General features: G+C 36.9%; 1 protein-coding gene across 1 annotated transcript; it reads left to right on the top strand.

Moving 5' to 3' along the window:
* vps39 (VPS39 subunit of HOPS complex) lies at positions 1–20606 on the top strand. Its single transcript, XM_055172455.2, has 24 exons — positions 1–599; positions 879–944; positions 1021–1085; positions 2230–2272; positions 2801–2895; positions 3003–3101; positions 4221–4313; positions 4508–4691; positions 6400–6520; positions 8769–8889; positions 9058–9187; positions 9331–9473; positions 9553–9693; positions 11475–11616; positions 11789–11875; positions 12410–12483; positions 12566–12782; positions 13214–13342; positions 13422–13524; positions 13989–14034; positions 14130–14279; positions 15999–16133; positions 19567–19658; positions 19741–20606. The coding sequence occupies exons 1-24, from the start codon at positions 527–529 to the stop codon at positions 19817–19819; spliced, it is 2628 nt and encodes an 875-aa protein (XP_055028430.1). The 5' UTR covers positions 1–526; the 3' UTR covers positions 19820–20606.
* The last annotated feature ends 5463 nt before the right edge of the window (positions 20607–26069 follow it).

Here is a 26069-nt window from a genome sequence, read left to right as displayed (position 1 = left end):
GGGTCACGTGCTCGTCACGCAGCAGCAGCTCCAGGAAGCTCGCGCAGCACTCCGCTCACTGCTAGCTGTCAAACAAACGGAATCCTCTCACAAATCACTCCAGATTTATCCACAGATCAACGGTTTAACCCGAGCTACACACCATCATCGCTCAGAACTATGGGATGAGAGACACTTAACCAATTTTTGTTGAATTTTGCTGTGCGAACATGAAGGCTAACTACTAGCCAGATGATCATATGACAACAGAAAAACAAAAGCGTTGTCGTGTTTTTCCTCACTTATAACGTTACTTGGATATTTGACAGTCACGGAATACAGGAAGATGGAGAAAGACTTTTCTTGGACAATTCACGTCAGTCAGATGAGTTACTGTAAATGTTGTCTGAAAGCGGAACAGGAGAGATAGGACGGTTGTGATAAACTCTGACTGTTATTGTTTTGTCAGTTAACAGAGGTTTTGTGTAAGCAAACATAGCTTTGGTGGTTTGTCTTTGCGTGTTTTGTAATATATCACATCTCCAGTATGCATGACGCCTATGAGCCGGTTCCTATCCTGGAGAAATTACCTCTTCAGATCGACTGTTTGGCGGCCTGGGGTCAGTTTCTTCTCCATTACATGCACTCTGCTTTCCTTTGCAATTATTATATTTCAAGAGCAGTTGCTCTTTGTTTTGCTTTATCTCAAAACTGAATAATCTGAATGAAATGCTTTAACTTTTGAGTGTTCAAATAAAGCTTTCATGGCTATTTAAAGAAAATACAACTAAAGTGAAAGCAGTCTACTGTAGAGACAGTATGTAGTATTTCAGGTTGTTGCTTTAGATCAAAAGTGATATCATAAGATGTAATGTGTAATGCTCATGTTGTGCTTGCAGACGATTGGCTCCTTGTGGGCACCAAACCAGGTCACCTCCTCCTGTACAGGATCAAAAAAGATCCAGGTTTGTTGTTGTTTGTGTCAGCAGCTGTGCTTCTTTTAAACTTTGATCTTGGTTAAATGGATCACTTCTTTCACAGGTACAAACAGGTTTGAAGTTACATTGGAGAAATCCAATAAGAACTTCTCAAAGAAGATTCAGCAGGTATGAACTTATGAACCTGTTTCATTCATCTTCCAGAGGTGTTTGTTTTGTTGTAAAATTGTTAAAGGCCCGGTTTCCCAGACAAGGCTTAGGTTTTAGTTAAATTAAAGGGAACATTTTACAAGACTTTTTAAAGATGTAAAATAAATCTTTGGTGTCCCCAGAGTACGTATGTAAAGTTTTAGCTCAAAATACCATACAGATAATTTATTATAACATGTTAAAAAAATGTGCCGTTTTGTGTGTGTCCTTTAAAATGCAAATGAGCTGATCTCCGCACTAAGTGGCAGTACTGTGGTTGGATAGTGCAGATTAAGGGGTGGTATTATTATAATAAGATCCCCTTCTGACATCACAAGGGAGCCAAATCTGAATGACCTATTTTTTCACATGCTTGCAGAGAATGGTTTACCAAAACTAAGTTACTGGGTTGATCTTTATCATGTTTTCTAGGTTGATAGAAGCAATGGGGACCCAATCATAGCACTTAGAAAAAGTTAGATTTTCATGATATGTCCCCTTTAAGACTAGGTGTAGGACTAGGTCTGACCCTACAGTCACATTAGCTACAAAAGTGAACGACACCGAGCGACACGCACTCGCTTGATGGGCGTTCCTTGGGTAGTTTCTCAAAGCGGTATCAAAAGTCACTTTAGAGGTTTTGTTGAGTTACAAGAACGGTGTTTTTGGATTTAAAAGTATGTATTTCTCGATAAAAGTAACAAAATATCTGAGATAAAATGCCAAACTTATCAGATATATACATAAATAGGCATTTTCTGCCATCTTGAATTATTTTCTCAGACTCGACCACAGACCTACGTCACGCTGCTCCTTCACTCTGATTGGCAGTCGCTTTGTCGCATCGCTCAGCATTTGCATAAAATAGCCTGCTTGTCTATTTTGGCCCCGCCTTGCTCGCGCAGTGGCGAGCTCGTCGCTTGTCGCTGGCAAACGGCCACTTCCATTGAAAATGAATGGTAGCCTGTCGCTCTGTCTCTGTCGCTTGTAGCTAATGTGACTGGGGGGTGAGTCTTGTCTGCAAAACCAGGCCTTCGTTTGTAGTTTGACAGCAGATATAATGCACTTTATGACACCCATGATGGTAAAAGTACTCAACTTAAAATTGTGTTTTTTCTCTCAGCTGTTTGTGGTGTCTCAGTACAAGATCTTGGTTAGTCTGTTAGGTAAGTATTTTAATCTAGAATGGTCACTAGGGCGGGCTATCGATTCAGATGTTCCAGATTGATTCGATTTCAATTCACAAGCTATCAAATCGATTAGATTTTGATTCTCGATTCGATTCCGATTCCTGTGACGATTTTTATACTCGATTTTCGATTCCACTCAATGAATATAGATTATATAGAATATTATATTATATTATATTAGAATATATTAGACTAATGAATGAATGAATGAATGACAGACTTGCCTCTCGTTCCTTGGTAACATCGCACAAGGAAAAAAGAGGGTGACATCTAGTGGAGAAGATTAGTAATTAGATTAACTTTAATCTTACGTTCAATTTTTGCGGAAATAAATATGGGAAAAAATCGATTTAAGAATCGATTTTGAATCGACCATGTAAAAAAACGATTAATCGAAAAATCTATTTTTTGCCCAGCCCTAATGGTCACTCAGATGTAACTTGTCAGATGGTTCTCATGTTGATGCTGAAAGGAGTGAAGAGTCATCGTCTTCTTTCATTGCAGAAAATAACATCCACGTTCATGACCTGCTCACGTTCCAGCAGATCACTGTGCTGTCTAAAGCCAAAGGAGCGACGCTCTTCGCCTGTGACCTGCAGGTACACAACACACACAAAGACTTTGGCCTGAGTGTTTTTATGCATACGTGTGAATGTAAATCAACTGATGAGGTACATTGGTGATTCCTCTCTTTCTCTCTCTATAGCAGTCCAGCTCAGGTGAAGCCAAACTGAGAATGTGTGTAGCAGTCAGGAAGAAAATTCAGCTGTATTACTGGAAAGACAGAGAGTTTCTTGAACTACAGGTTGGTTTGGGTTTAGAAACACAGTGATGTATAACTGACCTCAGCAATAATGATAAAAGTTCATTTATTGAGTATTCACTTAAGCTTGATGTAATGTCATTTTTCATATTCTCACAAAAATACTAACATTCTTTTATTATTACTCGGTATGAAGATTCATAAAACAAAACATGTGGACCACAAAACCAGATATATGGGTCAAATTTAAAAAATTGAGATTTATACATAATCTAAATAACTGAGCTTTCCATTGATTAATTGTTTGTTAGGATAGGACAATATTTGGCCGAGATGCAACTGTTTGTAAATCTGGAAACTGAGGGTGCAAAAAATCTTAATATTGAGAAAATCATTTTTAAAGTTGTCCAAATGAAGTCCTTAGCAAAAGATATTACTAATGATAAATACATTTTTGATATATTTACTGTGGGAAATGTACAAAATATCTTCATGAAACAGGATTTCTACTTAATATCCTAATTATTTTTGGCATTAAAAAAATCGATAACTGTGTATGGGTCAATGTATTGTTGGCTATTGCTACAAAAATACCCGTGTGACTTAAGACAACACAAATGTGTTTTATACAGTTTCTGGCACAACCATATATAAAAGACAAAATGTTGTCTGGTAATAATAAGAAATAATTATAGTTTAGAGATGCAACCACTATTTAATATTAGATATCTGTCGATAATAATTGATATGAATGATATTATCGATTAGTTTGGTCTGTGATGTCACTTACCTACTACCCATAGACTGTAAAAAAAGATGTACGTAGTGTCCGTGACATCACCCATAGGTTTCTGAAGATCGTTTTAGAAGCTTAAAGTGCCGTTGCTATCTTGGCCGTGCGTCACTGCGCATCACTCGCATTGCTCTGGTGCCTATTTTTAAAACATTTGACAAGTTAGGTGTGCGGTTATCAGAAATTAATGCATACCCACAGAACATTTCTCAGCCAATCAGAATACAGCATTCAACAGACCCGTGGTATAATATTGAATACTCAATTAGTTGTTGCAGTCTTAATTTTGTTAAACCTCAAAATATTGTTTATAAATATTGCTAATAATAAATAGCTTATAGCCGCATTTTATTTGGTCACTACTCCAGGCTGACTTTGCTGCTCCAGATATTCCTAAATCTATGGCTTGGTGTGAAAACTCCATATGTGTGGGTTTCAAGCGAGACTACTATCTGATCCGGGTATGTAAACATACAAACGTACAGGTATTGGTTTATTTCTGAATATTTAGTTTGTTGATCATGTCTCTATTAGGGGATAGTTAGACAGTTCTGGTCTATTATTTTCACCTGTCAAGTGCAGCGGTTGAATGTTTCACATTATGAATGTTGTGTCGAGTATTTTGTTTTAATCATTCAGTGTTTGTCTCTGTCAGATGGATGGGCGTGGCTCAGTAAAGGAGCTCTTCCCCACAGGAAAACAGCTGGAACCATTGGTCGCTCCATTGGCTGATGGGAAGGTAGCCGTGGGTCAGGATGATCTTACGGTTGTCTTGAATGAAGACGGGGTCTGCACTCAGAAATGTGCTCTCAACTGGACAGACATTCCTGTTGCAATGGGTATGATCTCACACTTAGGACATGTTTCTTCATCTTTTAGTGCTATTTTTGTGTGGTCTATTTTTTGTGTGGTAGAGGTTTTTAACACATGACTAGGACTGGGTGTTGTAGCTTTCAATTCTTGATATTTTGCAGATTTATGACGTTATGTTAGGGACACACCAAACTGATGCCAACAAACTAGTGCAGACTGTAAGGTCGACTCACAGTGCCTGTGTGATGGCTACGTCTGGGTCCAAAGTTGCCCTGACACACTAAATGGACGGCGGCCAGATAGCATATCTGTACCTGGGTGATTCTCACGAAACCATTGAAACACCACGGCACTAATGATTTTAGCTTTAAAATGTGTAATGTAGTAACATTAAAAAGCATCAGAATTAACACAATACTGTGTTCTACCTTGCACAATGTGTGATTTCAACATAAGAATTTATAATTGGAAATTTTCATCTCATTTTCTGCTGAAATTCTCATTACCGCAATGTGTCCGGCTGTGTTTGAACATGCGTTATGTTGTAATTTAATCACATTAACACAAAAAAATTAAGAAAAAAAAATAAATGGATGTTTTGCTAGACTACTTTAGATGACAGAAAAAATATTTACTAAATATTTATGTATAATAATAATGAAGAAAAATTAGGAAAATGATGTGTCCATGCCTGATGTTCTCATCCTCCGCAACACTTTTTGAGAACAGTTTAAGCACACATACAGAATTTTAATAAAGTTTGATTTTGAGTGACCAAGCACATGGACCAGTTACTTCAAGATGGCTACCAGGTAAGATCATTTTTTTACAGTTAATTTGAAATATTGTCTTGTCAGAATGCTTGTACGACGTTTTGATTATCATTACCGCAACAGATGCTTATTAAATGTTAATTTAATTAACAGAAGCATAATACTTTGATTTTAAATGCATGTGCAGAATCTCCAAATTATGTTCTTTCAGGTTTGTCATGTCATTTTGAAAATATGTCAGTGTTGATATTTTATGACTGTTGCGGTAATGAGATTTTTTAGGACTATTTTTTTAAATTATGTTACAAAAAGTGTTAAATGATAAGTAAAAGTTTTTAAATTAATGTTCCCATTTACTCCAGACTTTGTTTTTCAATGTCTGCTGGGAAAAAAAGTAAATTTAAGCAATTTTTACATTTTCATGCTTGACATTTTTAAAACCAAGTTTTCGTGAGAATCACCCACCCGCCAGTGGCAGAAGTTGGTGTTTATTATTCAAAACGGGAAGCTGGATAAGCTAGTGAATGCTGGGATACAAAACATAAACAAAGCAGCGCTTGCTTACCAGTTTCACACAAAACAGATGGATTTGTGAAATATTTGTAGTGTCTTACAATCCGTATCTTTATAAAATATTCACATGTTTGAATGAGAGATGGAAAAAATAAGATTAGGATTCTGTGTGTTCCCTCTTGACATCGTTTGCTTGCTTCGTCACTTCTATTTTTCGTGTTGTGCGGTGGTTGGCTATGTCGAACAGCCAATCAGAATAATCTGACTTCCGACCTGGTAAACCGGTCAAAAAAATGATGTTGACTGACACCCAAAAGTTTAAGTCAGATTAAATAGACGACTATCGGCTTGGTGTGTACCGGGCTTTAGAGTTGTAAGGTAATGTTGTGTGTGTGTGTGTTTTGCATATCAGACGTCTCACAGGCGTCTTATCTCTGTGTTTCTATAGAGCACCAGCCGCCGTACATCATCGCTGTCCTGCCGCGGTACGTGGAGATCCGCACGCTGGAGCCCAGACTGTTGGTTCAGAGCGTTGAACTGCAGAGACCACGATTCATCACCTCAGCCGGGTGACTACTATACACCTATACACACATATACACACATTCAGATTGCTTTACTGCAAGAGTCCAGTTGTTTTTGATGGAAGATCTGTTTGTACAACCTGTAGAGAAGCTTCCACTTTTGTCCTGTCTACTGTATATATTGAATACTGTGGCCAACCACTTAACTTACTTCCCCATACTAAAGTCTGTGAGGTGAGTTTCACATGATCAGATGTTGCTCATGTTTCCTCTTATCTACGCTCGACTCTTTCATGCATGTTTTAAATGTTTGAGAAACTTTGAATCAAAAAAGTATTTAAAAGGCCTCTGTGTATCTGTCTCTTCCACATAATGTTGTGTTACCGAAGTTAGGTGCATTCAATCCTTTACATCTCTCAGTTCTTAAAGGGGTCATATGATGCGATTTCATGTTTTCCTTTGTCTTTGTAGTGTTAAAAGCTGTAGATCCATAAAGTTGCAAAGCTTAAAATCTCAAACCCAAAGAGATATTCTTTCTAAAAGTGAAGGCTCATCAACGCCTTCCTAAAACGCATTTTTTACATATCTACATCTGTGTGGGAAGATTTAACACCACCCAAATGTATACACAAGAAGGCGTAACTTTTATTTTGTTGTTGTTGGTATTTGTGCTGTGATTAGTCATTGGGGTGATTTGAACTAATTTTGAATGGCCATTGGGCTGGTTTTGTTATGCGAACCTGGCAACCTCGACAGGACAATGACGGAAGCAAAAGCGCAAACGAACGAAAGGTTTCATTTCGTCCTTTAATATAAGTTAATTTGTATTTGTTTAATTGTTGTTGGGTTTTCATGAACCACAAACTAAGCATCTGTTTAAAATTGAGGGGGAAATCAAGGTTTTTATTACTGTAACATCGCATGTATATCACTTTTATCTCACATTGGCTCAATTATCAAGATCTAAAGTTGAAGATTAAAATGAGTTTATTAAAAGTGTAGCGGAGGATTTTCTCGAATTTTAGAAAAGAACCGCCTTCTCCACTTTTTTAAAAAATGCAATTGCGCAACACCCTGATTGACAACTAGGAGGACCAATAGTCTTGATGATCCACCCGGAAAAAGAAAATCCTCCTCAATACCTTTAATCTATCGAAAAATTTCCTCACCAGCACATCCTTAAAGACTCGACTCGATTCGTTTTGTTTGTTTATGTTTTGACATTTAAAGATGTTTTACTATTTAAAAGCTACAAAAACTTTTTAATTAAGGGCTTAAAATATCAACATTAAAAAATATATGTTTTTTCCTTTAGGCTTTTTTATTTTTCAATGCTTTGAACAAGAAATACAAAAGGCATTAATTACAGGAGAAGACTGAGATTACACTCCATTTACAATCATATTCTGTACATATCAAGTAAAAAATGAAATAAAGAAAAAGTAAGAAAGAAAGAGAAATAACATAAAATAAGAATACATCAAATATAAACAGTGTAGTAGGGGGGGGTTTCACATTCTTAATAAAATCTAATTGAGTAATAATTACGTTTATATCTGATTAGTCGATTAATCGAAAAAATAATCGCCCGATTAATCGATTATGAAAATAAATGTTAGTCGCAGCCCTAATTCATTCAATCACAGTGCACTGGATAGCTGGCCAATCAGAGCACACCGCACTTTTCAGATTGATGAGCTTTGTAAAAGTCTATGCATTTCAGAAAGGCGGAGCATATAGAAGTAACGATAATGCATGGTATGTGGAAAATAACAGATAAGCCTGGACCAAACTCATGACATTAGTCGAGACAGTGTTGTTATGTCGGGCTGATCTGGAGGCTCAAATCTGACCTATAAACAAGTTATGTACCTAATCTACAGAGAATTAGTTACTTGCATAAAATCATGCTTTTTACTATTTCTTCATCCCAGAACACAAGGTGTTACATTTCCCAGAAACTCTGTATACTGCATCTGTCATGTGTTTTTTATTTGCTTGTGTAAAAACTGTGCAGTTAGTTGTGGTTTTAAAACATTTTGTTTGTATAATTACAAATTTTGGCATACACGTTTTCTAAAGCAGACATTAAGCTAAGCAGATGAAGTGCAGATGAATGATTTTTGAGCATCAAGAAAACACAGTGGCATCTTATTTTTTATTGTCAGTACATCCCATTTATAGTCAATGTGCAGTGGGACAGCAGATCTGCCGTGCATTGATTGATTGATTGAGTGAATTTTATTGATCTCTGAAGCACAAGCTGACTCCATCTTTCTCTCCTCTGTCACAGATCAAATATTGTGTACGTCGCCAGCAATCATTTTGTTTGGCGTCTGGTGCCGGTCTCCATAGCCAGCCAGATACGACAGCTGCTACAAGACAAACAGTTTGAGTTGGCGCTTCAGCTGGCGGTGAGAAATTCACACTGTGCATGTAGTGTTTAATGGTGATATTACATTTGAACCTTTCATTGTCTTTTCTGTTCGTTTATCTGATGCAAGTATTGCACATTGAATGCATGAATTGGATGCCGTGCAGCGCTGTTTACTAACTCTCAATTTCTTTCTGCACATTCTCAGAAAATGAAGGATGATTCGGATGCAGACAAGAGACAACAGATCCATCACATTCAGAACCTGTTTGCCTTTAACCTTTTCTGTCAGAAGCGCTTTGATGACTCCATGCAGGTGTTTGCTAAGTTAGGCACAGGTGAGCTCTACTTAACAGAATTATACTGAATAATGTTTAATATCGTGCCAGGTTTCTAGACCTATTTTACAATCTGTTTTACAAATATCATTGGACCAGGTTACTTATAGATTATGGGTTAACACTGTCGTTGTCTCTTCTAGATCCGACTCATGTTATTGGACTATATCCAGACCTTCTTCCCTCTGACTATCGTAAACAGCTGCACTACCCAAATCCTCTGCCCACACTATCTGGAGCTGAACTGGAGAAAGCTCATCTGGCACTCATAGACTACCTGACACAGGTGATCAGAGTTAAAGCGACACGAGAGGTCACTGTGTTCGGTGTGTATTCACGTGTTAACTTTGTTTGTGTTTGTGTAGAAACGCAGTCATTTAGTAAAGCAACTGAACGACTCGGATCCCTCCACCACATCTCCTCTCATGGAGGGAACTCCGACCATCAAGAGCCGCAAGAAGCTCCTTCAGATCATCGACACAACCCTGCTCAAGTGTTACCTTCAAGTATGGCCTTCAATTCAGCATCCAATCATAATAGACTAAAATGTTTTTTTTATAAATGATGTCAAAAGCAAAGGGAGCAGCTTCAGTCCAGAGGTCTTCTTGGATCCAAAGAAATGTACCCGACCCCAAATGATGTGAATCACTTTTACCCGAACCCGATGTGCATAAATAATTTTATTTTATAGAAAGACCCTACCCGAGACAAACCCCCAAAAATTGGACCTGAGTCCGACATAAACCAGTGGCATTTTTTTAACCCGACTGAACGCTAATGTAAACGGCATTGATGTGCATCTTTGGTCCGTTCGGGTTATCTTGGGTCCGTTTGGCAAAAACAGGTTCTTTTTAAATTACCCGAGACCCGATGCCGCTATTATTTTACATGACCCATGTCTAAGGCACACATGAAACAAGCTCGGGTCTTGGATGGGATTTCGGGTTTTTGGATCTAAGTGGATAACAAATTAACAATAATACATAAAATAACACATTTTTGTGAAAAATCTAAAAACAGATTAATAAAAATATTGGTGTACTTTTAGTATTAAATCAAATATAATCCATGTTTTCACTTGACCACCTCGCCCTGCATACCGATTTAAACGTTTAGTGTCTGTTACTCATTGTTTATTAAAAATTTATATAATTTTTCTACATTTAAGCATCATAGTAAACTCATCAAAATGGAAGAAAACAAATGTATCTTTGTGAATTATATACATTGGGAGTTTCAATCTATTCTGGGCTCTTTTTGGCTGCTTTTCGTCATTATTCGTTTATCAATTTTAAAAATATTTTTTAAATTAAAATTTTTGTTTTGTAAAGGAAGATGTAAATATTTTGGCACCGCTATATTTTCTCCATAATTTTAATTTCAAACATTTAAACATACACCATCAGATCATAGTTTTTTAACTCTTTTCCCACTAGCGTTTAAAAAAAAAGTTGCCAGCCAGTCCCTGCATTTTTTATGATTTTCACAAAAGTTTTATGCCTTCCAGAAAATGTTCGTCTTTGAATATATAAACATACAATATATTATATGAAAGAACCGACTCTCTGCTTTAAAAAAAAAAAAACCCCGTTTCGTCCTACCTTTATATGCATACCTCTCAAATATGTTTCAGGTTTCTTCAAAAATACCAAATTTTCAGCAAAAAGAGATCAGATTCAGAACGATGATCAAAACATACACACAGTTTTTACTGTTTTTGGATCAGTGGATGCTTCAGTCTTCTATAAGTTGAGTAAATGCGCCACCTAGTGTATAATAGCGAAAATATGGATTGCCGTAAAAACTCTTCAGTGTCAGGAAAGGATATTTTCTTAATTCACGAGAAACCTCATCAGTGACTGGGAAAAAGTTAAAGGGATACTTCACCGATTTAGCATTCAGCTTTGTATCTGTAGAAACCCGGCAGTATTACTGAATGACCATGTTTCCCTCCATCATTTCCCCCTGAGAGGAGAGATATCTGCATTTTGGTTCTGCAAAAAAGTCCTCCGATGATGTAATATGACGATTTTTGCATCATCGGAGGACTTTTTTGCAGAACCAAAATGCAGATATCTCTCCTCTCAGGGGGAAATGATGGAGGGAAACATGGTCATTCAGTAATACTGCCGGGTTTCTACAGATACAAAGCTGAATGCTAAATCGGTGAAGTATCCCTTTAATATCATGACACTCATTTCAGTCCAGTGACCCTAAATCTTTAAGCAGTAGTGTACTTGAACATATTGTGTGTGTTAGAGCTTTCCTTTTGTTATTTTAACTGCAGACCAATGTGGCCTTAGTGTCGCCTCTCCTGCGACTGGAGAACAACCACTGTCACATAGAGGAGAGCGAGTATGTGCTGAAGAAAGCCCACAAATACAGCGAGCTCATTATCCTCTATGAGAAGAAAGGTCTTCATCAGAAGGGTGAGTGTTTCTGCCAAACATCTGTGTTAACCAGATGAGCTCTTCTGATGATAAACATGAACACTGATGACATCCTATTGGTGAAGGATTTACACCATTGATCACTATAGGCCATGAAATACTATTATATTCCCAAAATAACATTTCTGTTAATTGGCAATTGTTAATCCAGCTCTGCAGGTTTTGTTGGATCAATCCACTAAAGCTAATTCTCCACTGAAGGGTCATGAGAGGACCGTACAGTATCTTCAGAGGCTCGGTGAGGTCATCACACACACTGTACACATCACACAACATCATAGATATGTATACATAGATACACCATTAGCCCGCTTCATGTATGTAGATGCGTCCGCCATATTGAAACAACCAATTGCAGACGTCACTCGCAGTTTTCCAGGATACCACCACATCTTCTGTTTCTTATACACTGCAGAGATTTAAATTAATTCATACATTTATATTCCCCAAAAACAATGGGCTAACATTTCACAGGTGAGGGTATGTGTCGTTTTTGAATATGTATTAACTTAATATAAGGTTTTTAACTATAATAACTTTTAATGTCGTGTTAGCAAACACGTTTGTCCTGGTATTGTATTGTGTTTAACAATTACAACTTATTACAGTGTTTGATCAAACATGTGTATAACTACGATTATACGGTGTATAACTTGAGTGTTTATGGACCGTCATGGCCGGGTTGCCAGATTTGAGAAAAGTAATCCGTGTCACCAGTTTTAAAGTGATCATCGCAGACATCTGTCTGTTCACACATCTGTTCCTTCTTCAGGTGCTGAAAACATGGGCATCATATTTGAGTTTTCACCCTGGGTTTTGAAGATATGTCCAGAGGATGGCCTGAAGGTGAGACGTCGTATGTGCTGTCATTGTGTTATCGTGAGCTCTGTGGTTTTGTTGGTGTAGTTAAGATGTTGCGTGTTTCCAGATCTTCACAGAGGACCTGAACGAGGTGGAGACTTTACCCAGAGATCATGTGCTGAACTTCCTAAAGGAGGGTTTTAAAGAGTTGGCCATCCCTTACCTGGAGCACATCATATATGTGTGGGAGGAGACGCGGCCCGAGTTTCATAACGTTCTCATTCAGCTTTATCTGGAGAAAGTACAGGGCCTTATGAAAGAGTACCTGAACGCACTGCCTGAAGGTGAGAAGAGGATTTTTTGTGACCGTTTTAACAGGTTACCTGTAGGTGGCGACAAATCACTGTCTGATTGTGTTTTATGTGTCACTGAATCATTCACACCACTGCATTGTTCAAAAGCAGATTCATTTATTCACAAACAAAACACTTTATTGTTATTTTCCTTGTACTTCATTTGGTTTTGATAAAAAACACAGCAATGACTAAGTTTACATGTACACCAATAATGCGATAATTCCCAGTAATCAGAGTAAGGACTTAATTGCAGTAAGTTCTTCAGAAGTCTGTTCTTCTAGCAGCTGTTTGGATCTGCAGTTTGTCTTTAATCTCTCTGTTCCTCATCTAATGCTGCTTTTCTGTTTCATCTCCAGCCACACTGTCGCTGTTTCTAATGTCTCTTAATTCTGCTTTATTGTCTCGTTCGTCGTGTCCAGGAGTCCCAGCTGTATCTGCGGGAAAAGAGGAGGGAGAGCTCGGAGAGTTTCGGAACAAACTTCTGTCATTTCTGGAAATTTCCAGCAACTACGAGCCAGAGAGACTCATCAGCGATTTCCCGTTTGATGGTGAGTTCATCGGTCGAAGACAAAGGACAAAGTGTTTGAAACTGAGCTGAAATGAAATGAGTGTCTGTGTGTATCTCAGGTCTGCTGGAGGAGAGAGCTCTGCTTCTGGGTCGTATGGGCAAACACGAGCAGGCCCTCTTTATCTATGTTCACATACTGAAAGACACACACATGGCTGAAGAGTGAGTATTAATCTGCAGTCAGTCACAAAGATAAAAGCAGTCGAATGAAAAGCATGTTCTTTACTATTTAAATGGGACATACCATGAAAGTTTGACTTTTTCCATGTTTAAGTGCTATAATTGGGTCCCAAGTGCTTCTATCAACCTAGAAAATGTGAATAAGATCAACCCAGTAGTTTTGGTAAACCATTCTCTAATAGCATGTGAAAAAATAGCTCATTGAAATTTGGCTCCCCTTGTGATGTCAGAAGGGGATAATACCGCCCCTTAATCTGCACTATCCAACCACGGCACTGACAAACCACCATTATAGCGTTCAGTGTTTGCATTTCTTCAGCTCATTTGCATTTTAAAGTACACACCCAAAAACTGATGACAAAATGTGAATGAAATGTCATATATCGCTCCATTTTATTTTATAATACTAACAGCTGACAGTTGTTTTAACATGATATATTCATCAGGTACTGCCACAGTCATTATCAGCCTGACTCCAACAGCCATAAAGATGTGAGTACTGTTGAAGAACGTCCATCTTCATCATTAAATGTAAGTGTAGATGCAGACGAGCAGATCTCCTGATAGGTGTTTTCTGTGGTCTGCAGGTGTATCTGTCTCTGCTGCGCATGTATCTGTCTCCTCCAGATGTACACTTTCTGGGCCCGATCAAGATGGAGTTGTGTGAACCGCAGGCCAATCTTCAAGCCGCCCTCAATGTTCTTCAGCTTCATCACAGCAAACTCAACACCACCAAAGTGAGCAGCTCTTCACAACTATAACAAACACTAACACGGTCTGACGACAGATCTGAGATATCTCAAACAAATAGCATTAAAACAAATCAGACTGTCAGCATAAGCATCGCTAGTAATCAGAGTTAGAGACTTTATGTTTACATTCACACAGCAGCACAAATCAGTTGTCACTTTGGTTATAAAGTCTTGAACACAGTTACACACAGTTTTGCTATAAACTCCCTTTTATTTTAAAGGAAAACACCACTGCTTTTCAATATTTTACTATGTTCTGACCTCAGCTTAGACGAATAAATACATACCTATCTTTTTTCAATGCATGCACTTAATCTTTGTACAACACTTCTTAAATGTGTTAGCATTTAGCCTAGCCCCATTAATTCCTTAGGATCCAAACAGGGATGAATTTAAAAGCCACCAAACACTTACATTTTTTCCCTAATAAATTACTGTAACATGAGTAGTTACACGAGTAAGTATGGTGGCACAAAATAAAACTTTTGTTTGGAGCCATAGGAATGAATAAGGCTAGGCTAAATGCTAACACATTCAAGAAGTGCTGTACAAAGATTAAAATGTGATTATGCGATCGCATGATTTAATGCATAATCAGCCAAAGTCTGCATATTTATCTGGGGGGGACAATTTTTTTTTAAATACGCCACACTTTCGCAACATAAATTCAATTGCAGATTTCCGTGCGCAAAATATGCGGGGCTTGCATGATTTCATAATCCCCGCATTTTTGTAGCAAAAATCACATATATCTTAGCAGAAAGTTGCAAGTTGCATCGCATTTTTTAAGAAAACATGCCGCAAGATCAAAGATTTTTGCCTGCAACAGTCAGAAAAAACTCCTGAAGGGACTGATTAAAAGTGCACGCATTGAAAGATAGGTATGTATTAATTCATTTAATGGTGCAGTGTGTAAATTTTAGCAGCATCTAGTGGTGAGGTTGCGAACTGAAACCAACGGTTAAATCCACTGCTCACCTATCGATTTTAAAACAGATAGAAAAGCTACGGTAGCCGCCACCGGACAAACATGTCATCATTGGAGACAACTTAGTAAAAAAAGTTTGTCCATTAAGGGCTTCTGTGGAAACATGGCGGCACAAAATGGCGGCACAAAATGGCGGCTTCCATGTAAGGGGAACCTCTGTGTATGTAGATAAAAAGTCTCATTCTAAGATAATAAACACATAACGGTTCATTATGAAAGGTCTGTATACACCACTGATAATAGAGTTTTGTATATTATTTTGCATTTCTGTCAAGAGATCGTTCTAAAAATGACACACTGCGCCTTTAAGAACATGGTTAAATATTGAAAAAAAAATCCTTTAAGAGTGAGTTGAGTGAAGCTGTGCCGTATAAACACGAAGCTGTCAGTCTGTTTAACAGCTGCTCTCTTCCTCATTTGTCATGTGTCTGTTATCACAAGTCTTCAAATCCACTGCAGCACGTCCCGTCTGTTTTTGTGGTCTGGGTGCGACCCAACTGCTTAATGCTGTTATAAATTAAAGCGAGCATTCAAGTCTGCTGCGAGTTACTTGAGATTTGACATATGAACTCTGCCTCCAGTGGATTCAATTGTTCAATTATGTCCGGTCAAATAAGATTGTCCGGTTGAATGAAAGATTCAGTCTTTTGATATTTAATGTCACTGTGGTTACAGGCAGTATTTAGACTTTTCTTTTTCTCTCTGACTTTCATCAGGCCATAAACCTGCTGCCGGCCAACACGCAGATCGGAGAGATCAAGGTGTTTCTGGAGAGCGTTTTAGAGGAGAAGGCTGAACGTAAACGCTTTTATCAGGTCATGAAGAGTCTTTTACAGGCTGAATTCCTGCGGGTATGATATACTGTTTATTAAATAATAATACTATCATACACAACAGTCAATGTGCTGTATACTGCTTATTTAAAGTCAATAGTTATATTAATATAAAGTTAATAGTTAATACCAATAGATTACATTCTGGCTATATTCACATTTACATTTTGAGTCATTCAGTGGACACTTTGGCGATGTTTACATGCACAAAATGTTGTCAATCCGATTGAATTTAATCCGATTGTAGGTTACGACAGTACAACTTAAATGGACATGTGCAATCTGATTAAAATGTTTGTTTACGTGTACATTCTGTATAATCCGAAACAAACGTCTGCACAAGTGCACAGCCGGAGTTGCCAGATTCACGTATTAAAAGCATCCTAATAGAAATTCTAAACTAGCCCAAAATCATCCCAATGACACTTCATCACAGCCTAAATGCCAATAACTAATAAACAAAATCCTTTCATCTTTAACCTGGAAAACATCTACCAAGTATCCCAAATCTGAACTTCACTAAAAAGCAGAGGACTTGGCAACGCAGTGCACAGCATCTCTCGTCAAGTTTACGCTTTATCTCTGTAGATTTAGTACATTTGTACATTATACAAAGTCAAAGCAGAAGCTTAAGAAAAGAAAGTGAGAGCAATCTGCGCTTCTGTAATCTACAACAATCCAGTGCAACCAGAAAAGGACGGAACAACAATGACAAAAGGAATCGCTGGTGCAGCACAGATAATAATTTAATAGTTGTGCATCTTTATTAAATTATTTTCAAATAGACATCTGTGCTGCACCAGCGATTCGTTTTGTCAGAAGTTTTTAGATACAGTCAAAGAAACAACGTTATTTTTTGCTTTGTGGAAAGTATAAACACTGCAGAATACAGCGCGTGACCCCATTACCTTAACTCTTTCCTCGCCATTGATGAATTAACTCGTCAATTAAGACAAAACCCATCCCTGCCAATAACAAGTTTTTCCGGCAATCCGTATTTCCGCTATTATCCACCAGAAGGCGTTCTTACCCAACTTATAAAACCCAGAAGCAACTCCTTAGGGCAGGGGTACGCAGTGTCGGTCCTGGAGTGCCGGTGTCCTGCAGCGTTTAGCTCCAGCTCTAATCAAACACATCTGAACAACTAATCAAGGACTAAAGAGTCACCTGATAACTACAGGTAGGCAAGGTTTTATCAGGTTTGGAATAAGATCTGAATGGCGTCGGCAGTTCAGGACGACATAGTTTGACATAAGGCAGGGGTAAGCAGTTTAAACTCTGTGTATGATTTAATCATCACTTTGAGTCTCATCTCCAACAAAAGACCTGCACAAAAATGCAATTATTTTAGCTTTTTGTTCAAAATTTGGTATTTCAAAAAAAACTACCCATATTTGAGAGGTGATAAAAAAGAACAAATGAAGGTAGGATGAAACAGTTTTTTTATTAGAAAGCATAGGGTCTGTTCTTTCATTTGATATATTGTATGTTTATATATTTAAAGAAAACATTTTCTGTAAGACATTAAACTTTTGTGAAAATCATAAAAAATGCTGGCGCTGGTTACTTTTTTACAAATTACTGGCAGGGAAAGATTTAATGTTGCGTGTTGTATTGCATGTTTCTCTGATGAGAAACATGTGATACGTAAATAAGAGGAAAATGTCAAACTTAAGCACAATTCTTTAGCGCATGTGCACAATGTATTTTTGCATTCGATTGATAAAATACTACAATTGTATGGAGGACCACAAGAGTCATGCAAAATGTAATAAAGAACTTCAATATTTAATAACTACCTGGACAATAAAAATTGCAATTAATACATTTGTTTAAAAAAATCATTAATTAATCTATAAATAAATAGACAAAGTTAAAAAAAAATCATTATGTAACATTTTATTAGGCAATAAAAAGTGAGATTATAAAAATAATGTAGAAATTAAATATTAATCCATTAATAAATAGTTCAAATTAATATAGCAATTTACAAAAACAACATAAAACACTCAATAAGTTCATTATTTTAAATTGCATTTACAAATTCTTAATTAAATAATGGATTTTCAAAATGTATTTAAAAAAATTTCCGTTTAACATTTCTGTTTTTATTTTCGTTTTAGCCTCTCTATTTAGCTTTTCCATGACTCTTTGGGTCCTCATCCGAGATCTATAAATCTGCGCATGAAGTACAATCAGAGCCAATCAGCGAGCTTGTTACATCTACCTGGCCATAGCTAATTTGCATTTCTCATTTGACCATTTGAAAGAACCAAAGAGACACAGAAAAGCTAAATAGTGAGGCTAAAATGAAAAGCAAATTGAATGGCGAAAAGAATAAGGAGAACAATCAGGAAAATGAAAACAGAAATGTTAAACGGAAATGCCCTTTTAAATGCCTAATTTAAACCTGTATTTGTAGTTCAATTTATAAATCCAGTTATTTATTCCTCTTTTAAAATCGATTTTTGAAATACATTTTGAAAATCCATTATTTAATTAACAATTTATGAATGCAATTTAAAATGATGAACTAATTGAGTGTTTTATGTTGTTTTTGTGAATTGTTATATTACTTTGAACTATTTATTAATGGATTAATATTTCATTTCTACGTTATTTTTATAATCTCACTTTTTATTGCCTAATAAAATGTTACATAATGACTTTTTTTGTAACTTTTGTCTATTTATTTATAGATTAATTAATGAATTTTTAAACAAATGTATTAATTGCTATTTTTATTGTCCAGGTAGTTATTAAATATTGAAGTTCTTTATTACATTTTGCATGACTCTTGTGGTCCTCCATACAATTCAAACGTTTACATACATACTTTTCTCCTGATGATCGGATTACAAATCGGACTACACCACCCATCCAATACGATTGAAATTTGTATCCGATCAACCTTAATCAAATAAGGTGGTTACGTGAAGGCTTTTTAATATTTAATATTCAAAAGCTGATTACAAAAGAACCACTGAAGGTAGGATGAAACGTTTTTTTTGTTAGAAAGCAGAGGGTCTGTTCTTTTATTTGGTATTTTGTATGTTTATATATTTAAAGAAGAACATTTTCTGGAAGGCATTAAACTTTTGTGAAAATCATGAAAAACGCTGGCGCTGGCTGGCAACTTTTTAAAAAAATGCTGGCGGTGAAAGAGTTAAGTACATTAAACATCTAGTTTTTTTACTTAAGTAAAATGTACTTTCATACTTTACTCAAGAAAAGTAAAAGTACACAATTTTATGTAATTAGGTATTAAATCGATTTTAATACGGAATATAAAAGGAATACACAGTATGATTCTATGCTTTAGAATGTAGTGAACATTTTTTAGTAAAGTACATTTTTCCTGAGACAAAGCACGGATGCTTGGAAAATGTAACTAAAATACTCAAGTAGTGTTCACCTCTGGTGCATGATGTACGTTTTTTTCTGTATGCAGGTGCAGGAGGAGCGAATCTTTCACCAGCAGGTAAAGTGTGTCATCACAGATGAGAAGATCTGTCGAGTATGTAAGAAGAAGATCGGTAACAGGTGATTATCAATGAAATGTAACTCCTCGTATTTGTATGACATTTGAAAGAAATGTTTATTCAGAGTTGTGCGTCCTCTCCAGTGCCTTTGCCAGGTATCCCAATGGTGTGGTGGTTCACTACTTCTGCTGTAAAGACCGCAACACGTGTCCCAGCGAGTAGTACAGACGCACACGTGAAGGGTCATCATGAAGATACCAGACTGAAGCTCTGCAGACGGAAATGCCAGTCTGGATGCTCTCTCTCTCTCTCTCTCTTTAATGGAAAGACAAAGACATCATTCTCATAAGAAAATGAATCCGCTCCTCCGTAGGAAACTCTGAGACTAAATTCAGATTTCAAACTGTTACTGCACAAAACAAAAGCTTATCTTCTCTTCTGTACTCACAAAGAATCTTTTCATCCAACGTGACGCTGTGTCAGATGCCTGGAGTAAAGGCTTGTGTTCGTATGCACTCTCACATGACTGTTATTTTAAGCTGGGCTTGTAGGTGCTGCTGTAACTTTCAGATGAAATCAGACACGAGATAAAACTCTAATGTGGGGCAGCACAGAGCGTGACCGACCGTCTGATGGAGGAATAAAAGCTTTTCATTCTAGCGCGGTACATTAAAGTGTTTACAGCCCGAACTGGAAGTTTAGTATTTTAAAGCAATACCGGACATGTTGGTTGGTATTGTGTGCTTTTTCTAGTGCTTTTGAGTTTGTATTGTTTTGGAGAGCTGTGAATCCACAGTCTGCTCGCCGTAGCATGCCACCTTTTTTTTTTTGGTTTTAATTTATTATGACCACGCTGTCTAAACACGTGCTTCGGGTCAGGAATGTATCACCTATGTGTGCGATCAGTATTTCACAGGCTTACTAAGTGTCTTGTCCTATTAACACTCGACTGTAAATCAACTGTTTGTACAGCTGATGGTCACTTCTAATAAACATGCATCTTCTCTAATGCACCGCCTCAAATCTCTGCACTCATTTCTGTCTCCATCAAAATAAAACGAATGTGTAACTAATTCTTTGGGTTAGTGATTTAAACAAACCCCAACCATAATTAGAGTTATATGATAGCACAAATCATGTCTTATTGAGAAGATGTGTGCTATCACTTATATACAAACTGTTTGATGATAAAACATTCTTATGGATTTGCATCGAAGGAGGGATCAGGGTTGCCAAGTCTGTGGTTTATCATTTCAGTGGGTTGAAGCAACCCCATTAACGTGATATTTGTCCCCAGCCCCAGGAATGCAAATTTTAAAAGGATTAACCCTGGCAAAAACACAGATTTACCCCAGAACGCCTCAGTATTTTTACTGACCCATTCGTGTTTGAAGGGGGGCAGAATGTTTTTTTTTACATTTAAGTTTGTGATTGAATTTTTTTTTTCAAATTCACAGTTTATTCTCATTCATTCCCATTTATTCTCATATATTCCTGTTAATTCCCATATATTCCCCTTAATTCTTATATATTTCCATTAATTCTCATATATTCCTGTAAATACCCATGAAAAGTTTCCAGCCCTGAATATTCCCGTAATTTTGCATCCCTAGTTCCCCCCTCGAGAAGCGATTGGACTAGTTGTAAGTAGCAATTGGGCAGGTTTTGCTCTGATAACCTGGCAACCGTGGGAGGGATTCAAGTTTTTCTTCTCTTTTAAAACAAGCAAGCAACCTCTTGTAGCCGGATAGCAGCATGCTATAAAAATCCTACTAACCAGCAGTCTTCATGCCCTATTAACTGCATTGGAACCGAATTAAAACCACCTAGGAAGCCTTACAAACCACACCTCAATCCACTAAAACATGAAGGACACCATAGAAACAACACAACATCTGGCAACAACACCCTAACATCGGCTAAAAGACTACTTTCCAACAATAAAAAAAATCAGATGAGTCATATGCTTATCTCAAAGTTTGAAAGCCGAGGACAAGCCAAGAAAACTGATCCAAAAACCAGTTCTTTAAGCTGCAGAGACAGCACACAGTTACCTCCAGAGTCATATTACACACATCATCACTAAAAGATTGAGAGTCATCATATCAAAAACCAAATGTTTGTTGTGTTTGGCCGTTGTCTCTCTGAATAATGTTATCGGTGTTGAGCAGTAGCTGAACGGTCATCCAGATAAAAATGAAAGTTAGCAGACACCGTTGGCCGAGCTGAGCGACTTTTGCTCTCCTCTGCTCTATGCATGGAGATTAAAAACAGTATTTAATATATTGTAGACCATACATATATTGTAGATACCTGGTAGAGCAGGTGCACGGGGTTGCCACACCTCTCAAATCTTTTAAATCGTGGTTTATCTGTAGCATAAACAGTCATGAAAATGGATCAGATTTTGTCAGAGAGGAATTTGAGTATGCTTGGATCAGATGAAGAGACATCAAGATCTCTGTGTACTGATTTTGGCATTAGGATCAGAGGTTCATTATCAAGGCTGTTCCAGGATCAGATGGGTTGTGTTTGTCCCTGTAGTTTCCTGAGAAGGGGCGTAAATATAGCTGGAGAAAATCACAGATGTTACGGTCTTGAAAAGTGTCACTCCAATACAGTGGCGTCAGTCGGGGGCCCATATGCAAAAAAAATTGACGGGCCCCCTTACGCCAAAGTCCCCCAACCTTGCCCGCTGGCACTGTTAACTGTGGGGCGCAGCTCTGCTAACAACATATACTTTTAATATAGTCAAATATTTTTAGTTTACTTTTTTACTTTAAAGGGTAGATTTAAATAAAGAAAACCTAAATGTTTTGGGTTCATGTCAATGTTCATGTAGATAGCTGCTATAGTAACCTCTCACACTGTGTTTTCTTTTTTTTTGGCGCGGCAATGCGTCATGTAAAAAAATGATGGCGTAGTAGTCTACGGCGGAAGCGGAGTGCAAAAAAAATAAATAATCGCAAACAAGAAATGACAGAGAAATTAGACATTATGGAGAAATAAGAAATCACTACACATGATATGCATACAAAAATATATTTATTGCGGCCACAAATAAAAATTAAATAGAATTTTTTTTTTATTAAAAGCTGGGACGGGCCCAGAGCCGGGCCCCCTATTGGCCCGGGCCCATTTGCACGTGCATACCCTGTATGCCCAGACGCTACGGCACTGCTCCAATAACAGATAATATCACCACATAGAGGAACATTTAAGTGAGTTTCACTGTTTAAATATTGTGGGGCTTTTGTCTTAAGTAAGGTTAAGCTAGAATTCAGTGTTGCACTTAAAATTTTAAGTTGAATCACAACTGTGAAAGTTGAACTTTTAAAGTTGTTAAAAAGTTAAAATTTTAAGTTGAACTGTGTGTGAACACAACCACCCACTCCCTTTAAACCAAAGCAGTCTCATTAGACATGTCATTTTGATTCTCTTATCAATGTGATTTCACACGCACAACCCTGAGGTGGATGGGCTACAACAGCAGAAGATCCACCGGGTACCACTCATCTCCACTACAAACAGGAAAAAGAGGCTACAATTTGCACGAGCTCACCAAAATTGGACAGTTGAAGAAAAATGTTGCCTGGTCTGATGAGTCTCGATTTCAGATGGTAGAGTCAAAATTTGGCGTAAACAGAATGAGAACATGGATCCATCATGCCTTGTTACCACTGTGCAGGCTGCTGGTGGTGGTGTAATGGTGTGGAGGATGTTTTCTTGGCACACTTTAGGCCCCTTAGTGCCAATTGGGCATCGTTTAAATGCCACGGCCTACCTGAGCATAGTTTCTGACCATGTCCATCCCTTTATGACCACCATGTACTCATTCTCTGATGACTACTTCCAGCAGGATAATGCACCATGTCACAAAGCTCGAATCATATCAAATTGGTTTCTTGAACATGACAATGAGTTCACTGTACTAAAATGGCCCCCACAGTCACCAGATCTCAACCCAATAGAGCATATTTGGGATGTGGTGGAACGGGAGGTTCTTCTCCTGGATGTGCATCCCACAAATCTCCATCAACTGCAAGATGCTATCATATCAATATGGGCCAACATTTCTAAAGAATGCTTTTAGCACCCTGTTGAATCAATGCCATGTAGAATTAAGGCAGTCAAAGGGGGTCAAACACAATATTAGTATGGTTTTCCTAATAATCCTTTAGGTATTATTAATATACCATACTCATGCAGATTTTAGGAGCATTGGATTAGGAGAACAAAAGAGAAACACATTACTACAGTCTGTGTCTGATCGAGTGTCAGTATACACATTTGAATAGTTTACTGTTTAACAGCTTTCTCTGATATATCTCTGAAGATGATGAATGCATCCGTCTGCTGTATGAGAAACACAGAAAAATAAAGCCATTTTCAAGAGTATTTCTCACCCAACTTACCCATCCACATGTGGGCAATCACTGTACAGTCAGACATCCGTACACAAGATGTCAGCATTTACAAGACAGTTTTACTATAAAAAAACTCAATTTCTTTAACCTAATGTTACATATGATGGTTATTTCACAGTCTGATATAACAGCTGTGGTGCATTATCAGAGCTGTTGATGGGCTGAAGTCATCTCGTAGGAGAAAAGTGAAACATAAGTTACACGGAAAGGAAAATCCTGTCCGACTGCCAAACACTCAGTGTAAGAGCAGCTGTTTGTGCTTTTACCCTGAACAACCTGAAACATGCACATCCAATCTGACTTCACTGTAAATCTGAACAAATCATCCTGCTGGGCTTCAGACTGATGAAGATGAATCATTTTAGCAGGATTATTGCATTTTATCTGCTCATCTTTCACATTACTGGACTCTGGACTCTTTGTCACTTGAGCAGCGTGCCATATAGCAAAAAAATAAATTTCTGTGGCCAAAAATATGTTTTAAATATGCTTAATACATTTTGTATAAAGTTAAGCTTAATTAAATATATTTTTCAATTTGAAAATATATTTAGTTTTAGCCTTTATATAACAACATATGTTTCAAAATGTATTTCAGGGGCAACACATACATTTACAATCCATACAGCAAAAAATATATGTATCCTGGCCAAAATATATTTTTTTTAATAAAATGTATAAAGTATAAGTATAAAATGTATAAAATATTAAATTATAAGTATATTTTTGCATTTGAAAATATATATAATTTAAACCTACAGGTTTGTAACATTAAGGGGCAGTTTCTCAGACAGGGATTAGACTAGTCCTAGACTAAAATAAATGTAAGAGCTGTCCAACCTGAAAACATCTTGCACTGATATATCTTAAAATACATCAGTGCTCTTTGTTTTGCCTCAAAATGCACACAAGTAATGTTTTTAGTAAGGCATGTTTGTTAAAACTAGTTATATTTCCTTATTAAACTCAGATCTAGTCCTGGCTTAAAGGGGACAGAGAATGAAAAACCATTTTTACCTTGTCTTTGTTGAATAATGGTAGTCTACCCACATTCACAAACATACAAAAAGTGCTAAACATGCTAAACATCTCAGTCTCATATAAATTCCTCTTTTAGAAATGTCAGCCAGAAAACAGCCCAATCTGAAAAACTGATGCTTATGACATCACAGGCATCTCACTGCCCTTCCACTTTAAAATAATTGGCTACATTTTTTGAGTGGCAGCAAAGTCAGCCAATCAGTAATGAGATTACAAGTTAAGCCAGTAGGGGGAGCCAAATAGATGCAAAACCACTTGTTTAAAATCCCCCACCCTAATAGAGCTTTCTTGGAGAGGTTTTTAGGAAGCTTCTAAGGCATTACAGACCCAAACAAAAAAAAATTTGTCTACATGTCACATCACAGAACAAGGATAAATACTCTGTTCAATCATTCTATGTCACCTTTAAGTTGATCCCTGTCCGGGAAACCACCCCATAAAGTTTTTCTTCTAATCCGACGTGAATATAAATGCTTTAAAGTAGATTTATTTTTTTAAATATATTTCAAAATATGGTGAAAAATATATTGGTGAAAAATAAATTTTTGTAAACATATTTCAAAATATATTTCAATATTTTTGACCATTTTTTAATATGTTAAATTGTATTTGATTATTTTTTGCTGTATGGGTGATGAAAAGTCCTGTAGATTTTTGGAAGAATTTATGGTGCACAATCAAAAATATTGTTAGTTAACTAATTAACATTACAATTCACATAAAGGTTAAGAAAAAAGTATTGTTTAGCCAAACAAGGCAGCTTTCTAAGTTTTGCATATTATAATAATAATTTAGCTATAAAAAAATCAGTAAAAATAATCACACACACCAATTAGAGCTTATTATTAAAAAATATAGCCTATATTTTAGTGCAGATTACCAGACAAAATTCATGAAAAAATATATATATTTAAATCAGTCTGGGGTAACATACATGATTCTCAATTCTGATCCTGGACCTGGAGCTTCACTGCTTTGCACATTTTGTCTCCTTTATTTAACAC

The sequence above is a fragment of the Misgurnus anguillicaudatus genome, chromosome 7 (assembly GCF_027580225.2).
Source record: "Misgurnus anguillicaudatus chromosome 7, ASM2758022v2, whole genome shotgun sequence".
NCBI lineage: Eukaryota > Metazoa > Chordata > Actinopteri > Cypriniformes > Cobitidae > Misgurnus > Misgurnus anguillicaudatus.
Note: the sequence above shows the minus strand (reverse complement) of the source record. Positions and strands in the feature narration are given on the sequence as shown.